The sequence below is a fragment of the Lynx rufus genome, unplaced genomic scaffold (assembly GCF_022079265.1).
Source record: "Lynx rufus isolate CCGP_SWC_20201006 ecotype Redwood Valley unplaced genomic scaffold, mLynRuf1.p SCAF_5, whole genome shotgun sequence".
NCBI lineage: Eukaryota > Metazoa > Chordata > Mammalia > Carnivora > Felidae > Lynx > Lynx rufus.
The window spans coordinates 86,472,366-86,484,525 of NW_025814867.1; the positions used below are offsets into that span (position 1 = coordinate 86,472,366).

General features: G+C 37.4%; 1 protein-coding gene across 1 annotated transcript in view; it reads right to left on the reverse strand.

Annotated features, from left to right (window-relative positions):
• Positions 1 to 4,452: 4,452 nt before the first annotated feature.
• PAK2 (p21 (RAC1) activated kinase 2) overlaps positions 4,453 to 12,160 on the reverse strand; it is a 49,977-nt gene continuing 42,269 nt past the window's right edge. The window contains exons 13-14 of the mRNA XM_047098763.1: positions 6,654 to 6,791; positions 4,453 to 6,196 (exon numbers count right to left, since the gene is read on the reverse strand). Coding sequence (XP_046954719.1) covers positions 6,110 to 6,196; positions 6,654 to 6,791 — 225 coding nt within the window. The 3' untranslated portion in view covers positions 4,453 to 6,109. The remainder of the gene's footprint in view (positions 6,197 to 6,653; positions 6,792 to 12,160) is intronic.

Sequence of the window (12,160 nt, forward strand, 5' to 3'; positions counted from 1 at the left end):
AATAAATAAACTTAAGAGAAAATTGCTACCTCTCTTAAATGGGAGACTAGATGCAGTGAAATGGGACAGTAAGTTGGTATGACAGTACCCAAATTCTCAACTGCGTTAATAAGTTGCTAAAGTAAAATATAGAAATGTCAAGAAATACTTGCAGAAGTATATAATTTAAAAACGTGAAGCTTAATGCCTGCTACAAACAGCTCAGAGTTAAAAGTGGAATTCTCATGGAGCTGGACTTGGCCATGGGGAGTTTAAAGCTGGGGACTGGTACTATTTATTACAACTCCCTTATTTGGATTTTTAATCTATGTACATTGCTTTGTTAAAAACCTAGAATAATTAGGCCTAAAAAGACATTTCCCTTCATGTTCTCCTTTTGAAAGATGAAACTTATTAATTTAGCATAAAAAAATAACTCTCTAATTAAAAAAGCCAAATATCAAAAGTATCAAGGTAGTAGTAAAGCATGAAGCTTTTAGAAATAGTGCTTTTTTTTCATTAAAAAAAATTTTTTTTAATGTTTACTTTTTAGAGAGAGAGACAGAACACGAGCGGGATTGGAGCAGAGAGAAAGAGAGAGGGAGACACAAAATCTAAAGCAGGCTCCAGGCTCCGAGCCCAGAGTCCAATACGGGGCTCGAACTCACAAACCGTGAGATTGTGACGCTAAACCGACTGAGTTACCCACATGCCCCTCCTAAGAATAGTGCTTTTTAAGTCATCCAGGCATTTCTGAACCTTTCTTAGGCAAATGTTTTAAACACTTGCTAAAAGATATACAAATGTTAGAATAGCACTAAACAGCTTTATAGTGTAATATATATTTGTATATATATACATATATGTATATGTGTGTATGTATATGTATGTGTGTGTATGTATGTGTGTATATATATATATATATATATATATAAAATTTTTTTTTAAGTAGGCTTTACACCCAGTGCAGAGCCCAATGTGAGGCTTGAACTCATGACCCTGAGATCAAGACCTGAGCTGAGATCAAGGGCCAGATGTTTAACCAGCTGAGCCACCCAGATGCCCCATAACAAATATATATATATATATTTTTTTTTTAATTTTTTTTTCAACGTTTATTTATTTTTGGGACAGAGAGAGACAGAGCATGAACGGGGGAGGGGCAGAGAGAGAGAGGGAGACACAGAGGGAAACAGGCTCCAGGCTCTGAGCCATCAGCCCAGAGCCTGACGCGGGGCTCGAACTCCCGGACCGCGAGATCGTGACCTGGCTGAAGTCGGACGCTTAACCGACTGCGCCACCCAGGCGCCCCATAACAAATATATTTTAAGCAGTCATTACCTATATCCCACCCTATGCTAAAAAATGGGGCACCTGAGTGGCTCAGTTGGTTAAGCATCTGACTCTTAATTTTGGCGCAGGTCATGATCTTGCACTTCGTGAGATCATGCCTCCAGTTGGGTTCTGCACTGACAGCACAGAGCCTCCTTGGGATTCTCTTTCTCCCTCTCTCTCTGCTCCTTCCTCCCTGCCCACGTGAGCACATGTGCTCTCTCAAAATAAATAAACTTATATATAAAAAAAGATCTCTTGGTGTATTTAACACAGAAATGCTGGTAATATTATTACTTCAGTGAGGTAAGCATTTGAATTTCAGGCCAAGTTATAGAATAAGATGGGTAAGAAATGTTTCCCTGGGTTTGAGAGCCTGAACACTTACAAGAAATGTATTCTAGTGGCTCCTGGGTGGCTCAGTCAGTTGAGCATCCAACTCTTGGTTTTAGCTCAGGTCATGATCTCACGGTTTATGAGTTCGAGCCCCATGTTGGGCTCTGTGCTCACAGAGCAGAGCCTGCTTGTTCTCTCCCTGTCCTTCTTCTGCTCTCTCTCAATATAAACAAACTTAAAAAGAAACGTATCCTAAACCTGACTTAAAAGAGAGAAGGTTCATGCTTACTATCCATACATTTCCGGAAACTTTTCTAATTGGGAGCTCTGTAATACATTCTGAATGGTGCCATGTTTAAAAAACACTTATCCTTAAAAATATTAGAATGCTTTTTGAAAATCTATTATTCTTTTAAACTATTCTAATCTAAAGAAAGAACTGAAGTTTAGGAAAGGGGAAAATGAACATAAAAAAATGTTTATTTCTAGCCCTGAAAGAACAAAATTATTGAACAAAGTCATCAAATACAGCAGTTAATGTCAATGTAACAATTAAATAATTGAACGGGATTAAATTAAAAATAAAAGTCAATATAAAATTTGAAGACAAAACAGAAAAGACAAGCTACTTTCACTTAATTCCATTTCTATCTATCAAAATAAGGGGTGGGGGGAAAGGCAACACATTCCTATCAAAGACATCCAATTCCAAATATAATCCTTTGCTTTTCTTAATACAGAACGAAAATTTGACAGAATTATACATTTCTTTCTCCCTTTCATTTGGCAACATTCCAGAATGGTGAGTAAAAGGACTTCAACTCTCTCCAGGCCAGTCCAGTGCTTGATTCTCCTTTGTAATTCCCACAATATATACCACAGTGTCTTTGCCAAAGTGGTCAGTAAATGTGTTGATTAAAAAAAAAAAAAAAAAAAAAAGTGTGTGTGTGTGTGTGTGTGTGTTTTCCTTTCTTACACACACACACACACACACACACACATATACATACACTGCGGGAAAACGAATTTTAATTGTTTAGCTTATCTATTGTGGAAGCAATGGAAACACCGAAGACAATCTTCACTTAACTATGAAATTCTACTATAAAAAACCCAAAAGGAATATGAATCTGGATTTTAGCTATAATTCTATAATGATTTTTTGACATTTCACTGGATATGGATCTCATTATATTTAAAGTTTTTAAATTAAGAAAACTGATGCAAATTCTCATTTTTTTCTAACTATACCTACAGCCCAATCAGATCTAAAATTGTTCTGGCTAGAATACAGTATATGGAAACAGACATGTATTTATGTGAGCCCTATAAAGAAATACTCATATAGGTAGTTTTAAATTGCTTATGAAAGGCACAGTTTCATTTAGGACTGGTGGTAACTAGATACATATTATTAAGCAGCTTAATGTTTATGTGTGGAAGGGAAGAGAATTTATTCTATGTGCCAGGCACTCAACACACGAAGACAGTTGTGTTAGCTTTGGTTTCTTACGCTATCACAACCACTCTGTTTAAAAAATTCAATATTTTCATGGTTTCCCGGTTTTAACTGTCCCTTTAAAGCAGCAAAAGGAACAAGAGGAGAAGGAAACTTTAAGACCACCAGAAAATCTGAAATATAATAAATAAGTACTATAGTAATAATTGTTTTAATAACACAAGAGGACAACTAAGGTAACTTTTAGATTTAAATGGGAATCTTCATTCTAAAGTGAGGACAAAAAGGGTGACTACAAAAGGTAGTTATTAAAAAAACATGAACTGATTCAGATATAATTTTTCTTTCAACAAGATCTGAACATTTTAATTTAAAATTAACTAATAAATCACAATTCCATATTGCTTTTAGGATTACGTTGTTTAAAAATGACACATTTCAGAATTAACCAAAGTATATTTCTATTACAAGTTAGTTTATCCAAGTAAGTAAAGAATAAACCACAGTGTAGCTCCCTTAACCTAGGAGTCAGGTTTTAATGACAAAGTCCGTTGCCAGCAATGGACATGCAGGTAACCCTCAAAGAAGTTGTAAATACAAATCCCAGACTGCTTCTATAAATTGAAAAGACCTTTGTTGAGTCACAGGCATAAAAATGGGGCATTGGCACTAAATTGAAGGAATATGGTCTTTATGACATATGTATGGAAGGGCCTTCTAGAGTGGTCATGAGGATCACAGTCTTAACATCTAGTTGGTTTTCTATTTCATTGGTAGCATCTTCTTTATCGTAATCCATCCAAACAACTATTTACACAGAATGTTCGAATCTGAAACTCAAGAGGCACTGTAGATTTTCATCAGAAATAAACCAGCTTGTATATGTAAGGTAATTTAGTAATAGCTGTAGGTGGTCAATATAATCCAAAGAAAAATGAAATCAGGAATCAAACTGGGGGGCGCCCGAGTGGCTCAGTCGGTCTAAGTGCCCGACTTCGGCTCAGGTCATGATCTCACATTTTTGAGTTCAAGCCCCAAGTCAGGCCCTGTGCTGACAGCTCAGACCCTGGAGCCTGCTTCAGATTCTGTGTCTCCCTCTCTCTGTCTGCCCCTCCCCTACTCACTCTGTCTGTCTCTCTCTCTCTCAAAAATAAACATTAAAAAAAACTTTTTAATTAAAAAAAAATCAAACTGAAAACAGAAATCATTAAGTGCTCTACGTAAAAGTTCCACTAATTATTTTACACATTTTGTGAAAACCTTGCGTTATCAATAAAAAACAGCCATTCTATCCTCATATCTTAACACAGATGTGATGAAAATGACAGGACATAAAATTCTATTAGTTCCCTTAATGTACTCAAAATTATTTTTATTCATGATTTGTACTACTGACGGCAAGTAGGTGTGAAGTTAATTAAGAGTGGTGGTGGGAACAAAATGCCTGAACCAAACCAGATTGTTTTCTTTAATGTGGCTTGAGGGATGACACTGCTTCCATAAGAAAATAAAAAATAAGGAGAGAATGGGGAGGGGAGAAGAGAGGGCACTCTCATAATTAATGCTACAGGTCACAGACCTTCTTAAAATTTTTAAAATAAAAAAAGTATTGCTATCAACAAGGATATTTCATTTTTCTTCCTTTCTCTAGTTTTTTTTTTACACATTTTTTTTGAAAAAAATCTAGAGTAACTCAACATCTCAAATAATCAATGAATTTATCAAGAACTTTGTCATGTTAAGTTCTCATTGCTAGTAAAATGTTGGTACTGGGTTGGGAACAATGTTTATAACAAATCTCCACAGTTTACTGGTCAGAAGCCGCATCTCTATGTAACCGTCATTTCTCTTACATGAATATAATCTTACCTAATTATTTTAGAGTTCTAGTCTCTCGCTTTGTTTCTGCTAGCTCCGAGTATTTTTCTTCTTTAAATGGGAAAAAAATTAACTTTTAAATTCTGAAAATTCAATGGTTATTATATTATTTACCAAAGGGAGAGGGGTGGAGTAGGGTGCGAGGGTTAATTAAAAAACAAACTAACTAAAATTACAACATATACAGAAACTTATTTCCAAAATGAAGGGAAAAAAGGGGGAAGGGCAAAGTAGCAATACCAACCAGTCACAAAGCCCAAGTTGGAACAAGAAAGAGCAAATAACTTTGGTTCCTAAAGCCCAATCTGAAGAGGATACACTTAGAAAGGAAATTAAATTGTAAGGTTGTATAGTCAATGGGATTCTTTTTCTGTCTCAATGATTTAGTTATAAATATAGATTATTAGTCTCTCTATTATACATGTAACAAATGCCAAACTCACTACCATGAAATTTCTAAAATTGACTTTCACATTATTAAAAAAGGTAAAAATCACATATTTTTCTTCCCTTCCTTCAGTTCAAATTATGAACTGAAATACTACGTGTAATAATAGCTGGCCCTAACTTCTATACAAAGCTAAACGATTTTGAGCTCCTTTGCCAATATAAGGAACTACATAATTTTATTACATTTGCCTCAAATTTAGGCTTGAGAAAAATTTCTCAAAGCAACTCAAAAAGAGCATGTCAAGGGAAAAAAAGGCTATGGAGAGAAAAGACTAGCAGATGAAACAAATACTCTTGAAAAACTCGAATCTGCCATTCAAGTATTGAAAATACCCTCCCCCCCCAAAAGGGACAATGAATGGGATCCATTACAGTGAAATCAGCAAAATTAAATGCAAATCTCAAGCATGATAAATGGCCCTGATGGGCTGTCTGCTGAAAGATGGCTAGTGATTCAGTCCATAATTCCTTTTGGACCCTATAAAGAAGGGATTCAATGGAAAGTTTTCATTCCGTTTTGTAATTTTCTCTTGGTTGTCTTCAGGAAGCAGTAGTTTGCTTTTTCCTCCATGTTATACAGACCATTTCTTTAAGCCCCAAAGAGTAATAATTTTCATATATTAAAAGATTTCTTTTAGAAAATGGAAGAAAGAATACGAGGCCACGGCAATGATGCTAACGGTTACTCTTCATTGCTTCTTTAGCTGCCATGATCAGTGGCGTCAAGCTGGACAATGGTTTGGCCAGTTTCAGGAAGGGATGCTGCCAGAAAGAGGGGGAAAGATGCATGAATGTCACTAGTTTAGAAGCTAAAAATTTCCTTTCAATTAAACCCCAAAGACTATTTTATGGATTAAAATTTATTTAACAAACACATATTTCAGTATGTGTATAAAGTCAATATAATCAATATATCACTTTTATAGTTGAAATCAGTCTTTTTAGTCTATTTAATATTATAAAAGCTCACCTAAATGACCCAGATACCCACACCAGCAATGGACTTGTCTGACAACTGACAGCATGCAAAAACTCATATACCTAATTTTAGTGTTATAGCTATTTTATTCCTAGCAGATACAATCCTAAACTGCAGCAGCTACAATGTTGCTGGTGATAAATGAAGAGCAAAGTGGTAATTATTAACCCTATGTAAACTTTCTGTTGCTTACTCAAAAAAGTCAACTTTATCCAAAAATAGTATTATTTCCAAATTCACCTGTAACAATTCTTTGGCCGAACCCCTTTTCTCCACATCCATTTCCAAACAACGGTTTAAGAAATCCCGAAATATTGGGGAAAGTTTCTCTGGATTCTGAAGTTCTGGGGTTCCATTAGTTGCTATCAGGTACAAGGCCTAAAAACAGAAGAACATTTTTGACATACTTAAGGTAGCGCAACAAAGTGAGACACCACTTTATAAAAGTTTATGGATCTTTTGCTTAATTTTTTTTTAAAGATTTATTTATTGGGGTGCCTGGGTGGCTCAGGCAGTTGAGCGTCTGACTCTTGATTTTGGCTCAGGTCATAATTTCAGGGTTCGTGAATTTGAGCCCCATGTAGGGCTGGCTCTGTGTTGACAGCTGGGACCCTGCTAGGAATTCTGTTTTCTCTCTCTCTCTCTCTGACCCTCCCCTGTGTGGTCTCTTGGGGCGGGGTTGGGGGGAAGACAATCACCGGAAACACTAAATTAAGGTTTAGTATTATTTCTGCCTATTTATTTCATATATTCTCCCTTAGCTTTTATTATTTTTAAATGTCTATTTATTTATTTTGACAGAGCACACACGGGGAGCAGCAGAGAGAGAAAGAGAGAGAATCCCATGCAGGCTCCACACCCTGTGCAGAGTCTGACAAGGTGCTTGATCTCATATGAGACGCTAAACCAATTGAGCCACGCAGGCGCCCCTTCCCTTTATTTTTAGATGTTGTATTCTCATTTCTTTTTCACATTTTTAAAAAAAGTTTATTTATTTTTGAGAGACAGAGCACAAGTGGGGGAGGGGAAGAGAGAGAATGAGACACAGAATCCAAAGCAGGCTCCAGACTCTGGGCTGGCACAGAGCCCGATGTGGGGCTTGAACTCACGACCTGAGCCGAAGTTGGATGCTTAAGTGACTGAGCCACTCCAGTGTCCCTCCTAATTTCTTTTTCAAAAATTAGCTTCATCTTTTTGGAGAGGGGTTATACTAAATGTAATACATATTGATAAAAGAACTATAATACATAAGGGTAGAAAGAAAAATGAGCACAATTCCAATATCAACATATAGCATCCATTTACCTTTCTCGAGCTTTTTTTTCTCAAGTCACATCAGATTTCAAAACAGGATTTCTTGAAACTTTGTTTCAGTTTATTATTTATTTATTTATTTATTTATTATTTTTACTTATTTTTAAAAAAAAAATTTTTTTTTCAACGTTTATTTATTTTTGGGACAGAGAGAGACAGAGCATGAATGGGGGAGGGGCAGAGAGAGAGGGAGACACAGAATCGGAAGCAGGCTCCAGGCTCTGAGCCATCAGCCCAGAGCCCGACGCGGGGCTCGAACTCACGGACCGCGAGATCGTGACCTGGCTGAAGTCGGACGCTTAACCGACTGCGCCACCCAGGCGCCCCCTATTTTTACTTATTTTTTAAAAATTACATCCAAGTTAGTTAGCATATAGTGCAACAATGATTTCAGGAGTAGATTCCTTAATACCCCTTACCCGTTTAGCCCATCCCCTCTCCCAAACCCCTCCAGTAATCCTGTTTGTTCTCCATATTTAAGAGTCTCTTATATTTTGTCCCCCTCCCTGTTTTTATATTATTTTTACTTCCCTTATGTTCACCTGTTTTGTATCTTAAAGTCCTCATATGAATGAAGTCATATGATATTGTCTTTCTCTAATTTCTCTTAGCATAATACCCTCTAGTTCCATCCACACAGTTGCAAATGGCAAGATTTTATTCTTTTTGATTGCTGAGTAATACTCCATTGTGTACACACACACACACACACACACACATTGTGTACGTACACACACACACACACACACACACCCCACATCTTCTTTATCCATTCATCCATTGATGGACATTTGGGCTCTTTCCATACTTTGGCTATTGTTGATAGTGCTGCTATAAACATGGGGGTGCATGTGCCCCTTTGAAACAGTCTACCTGTATCCCTGGATAAATACCTAGTAGTGCAATTGCTGGGTCATAGGGTAGTTCTATTTTGAATTTTCTGAGGAACCTCCATACTGTTCCAGAGTGGCTGCACCAATTGCATTCCCACGAACAGTGCAAAAGAGATCCTCTTTCTCTACATCCTTGCCAACATCTGTTTTTGCCTGAGTTGTTAATGTTAGCCATTCTGACAGGGGTGAGGTGATAATCTCATTGTGGTTTTGATTTGTATTTCCCTGATGATGAGTGATGTTGAGCATCTTTTCATGTGTCAGTTGGCCATCTGGATGTCTTCTTTGGAGAAGTGTCTGTTCGTGTCTTTTGCCCATTTCTTCACTGGATTATTTGTTGTTTGCGTGTTGAGTTTGATAGATTTTGGATACTAACCCTTTATCTGATATGTCATTTGCAAATATCTTCTCCCATTTGGTAGGCTGTGTTTCAGTTTTGCTGATTGTTTCCTTCACTGTGCAGAAGCTTATTTTGATGAGGTTGCAATAGTTCATTTTCGCTTTTGTTCCCCTTGCCTCCGAGACATGTTGAGTAAGAAGTTGCTGAGGCCAAGGTCAAAGAGGCTTCTGTCTGCTTTCTCCTAGAGGATTTTGATGGCTTCCTGTCTTACATTTAAGTCTTTCATCCATTTTGAGTTTATTTTTGTGTCTGGTGTAAGAAAGTGGTCCAGGTTCATTCTTCAGCATGTCGCTGTCCAGTTTTCCCAGCACCACTTGCTGAAGAGACTGTCTTTATTCCATTGGATATTCTTTCCTTTGTCAAAGATTAGTTGGCCACACATTTGTGGGTCCATTTCTGGGTTCTCTATTCTATTCCATTGATCTGAGTGTCTGTTTTTGTTCCAGTACCATACTGTCTTGATGATTACAGCTTTGTAATATAGGTTGAAGTCTGAAAACTTTTTTTTTAAACCAGCTGTATCTATAAAGCTATTGAAACAGGCAGAATATAGACGATTTTTAGGGCAGTGAAAATACTATGTATGGTGATGGACATATGTTACTATTTCATTATACATCTGTCCAAGCCCATAAAATTGCACACCAAGTGTGCACCCTAATGTTATGGACTCTGGGTGATAACGAGGTGCTAATGTAGGTTCATGGATTGTGGAATGTACCCTCTGGTGAGGGATGTTGATAATGGAGATGGTTCCTTACATTAATACAATCAATTAATTACATCAATCACTCAACAAAGTAATTAATTAATTACATTAATACACTTGTTACAAGTGAAGAACCACTACTGATATATTTTCACTAAATGAAAGTCTATGACTTACACTGGGGTCCACTCTGTGTATAGTTGTATGGATTTTGACAAATGCACATGGTCCTGTTTCTGACATTATAGTATCCTACAGAAAAATTTCACTGTCCTAAAAAATCTCTTATACTCCACCCATTCTTCTTCCCCATCCCATCTCTGCAAACACCTGGCAACCACTGATCTTTTTAACTCTACAGATGAAATCATGTCTTCTAAAGTGGTTGTATCATTTTCAATTCCCACCAGCAACAAAAGAAAGTTACTGCTCCACATTCTCATCAGCATTTGGTATCATCATTAAAAAAAAAAATTTAAGGCCATTCTAATAGGTATATATCTTTGTGTTGTTTTAATTTTGCAGTTCCCTAATAAACACGATGTTGAACATCTTATTAAATGCTTATTTGCCAACTGTGTATCTTCTTTAGCTGTCTGTGGAGATGTTTTGTCCATTTTTGCATTAGGTTGTTTATTTTCTCATTGTTGAAGTTTGAAGAGTTCTTTATATATTTTGGACAACATTTGATCATCTAATGGGTGTTCTGGAAATTATTTCTCCCAGCGAGTGACTTATCTTTTCATTCTCTTAATAGTGTTTTTGTCAGAAAGGATGATTCTAACTTTAATAAAGTCCAATTTATTCTTTTATGGATCATGCTTTTTGATGTTTTATCTAAAAACACTGCCAAACCCAAGGTCACCTAAATTTTTTCCTGAATTATTTCACGTTTCTGCTGTATCACCAAAATGCCATAAAAAAGGATACTGACACTCAAAAAATCAGGACATGAGTGTGTCCATTTCTTTGCCACCTGAGCTCACTTCTCTTTATGTGATAAAATTTTCATTTACAAATGCCATGCTAAGAAATTACTTGAGATAGCAATTCAAGTGAAGATCCTCAGATTGCTAAGCCCCATACTCCATCAGAAGGGGTTAAGAGGGAAGCCCATAAAAACAAGCACTCCTGTCAAGTATGCCTTCTCTCCAAATGCTTAACAGCCATTTTTCTACCTTGAAATAAATCTTATTACCCTCTGTATCTGCATTTATGCTAGTGATTACAAGGAGACCGGGACTGCTTGTTCCCGCAGCTTCTGTACTCTCATGCCCATTTGGCCCTGCATGCTCCCCTTTCCACCTTCACTTCTTCATCCACCACTGCCCCTCCGTTCATGAACCGTTCTCCCCTGATGAACTGCCTCATCCACAGTGCTCTCTAGGAGTAGGCCAGTCCCTCTTAGCCCTTTGTACCACTGTACCTAGAGAAGGAGTGTCCTGGTGGTTCCTCATTGCCGGAGATATCTACCTCCCTCTTCTGGAAGTCCCAGGCTTTCAAACTCACATCTACTTTACTTTGTTTCAAGTATCTACCAAACACTGTTATCATCTCTAACACTGCTTATAATTCAGAGCGATTTCAGTAGCTACAGAGATGCCAGTAACAGTTCCTTGACCTCCTCTTCTCCCATGCTTTTGTGCTTTGGCCTCCCTTGGTCACACAAACTCATGGGCACAGCCTGTGCCTTATCAGTACCCATGACTGCAACTCTGAAATCACTATTGCTGTCCACCTCCTACCTTCTGCATTGTGAACACCCCCAACACCTTGATCCTTTGACTCCACTAAACTTAAATAAATCCCATTGATCTTTGGTTGTTCATCATTCCTTCCATATAATCACTTCGACCCTCTTGCACTTCATAGCAATCACTTTGCTACATATCAAACTTTGCCTGCTCTTTGCTTGTACCTCCACAGCTAAGGACAGCAGAAGAAATAGATCCCTGTGGACTGGCATCATTAACCTCATAGAGGCCCTTAGTGCTTCCAGCATTCGTACTATAGATTTCCCTATTTCACCCCTCCTCCCACCCTAGTTTCTGTCTCAGGACACTCATTATACATTACATCGTGTTGTCATGTCTCTGTGGGCTCCTCTTGGCAGTGAAAGTTTCTCAGACTTTCCTTTGCTTTTGATGACCTTGACAGTTTGCAGTATTGGTCAGGTTTAATTTCACAGAATGCCTTCTACTGGAATTTGATGTTTTCTTCATGATTAGAATGAGAATATGTGCTTTGGGAAGCAACATCACAGTTAGAGTGCCACTTTCTATCTAGAGTGCCACATACTATCAACATAATTTATGCCTGTTGATGTTGACCTTTTCAGCTGGCTAAGGCAGTGCCTGTCAGGTTTTTCTACTGCAAAGTTACTGTTTTCCTCTCTTTTCTTACTGTGCTCTTATCACTATGTGCAGTCTAT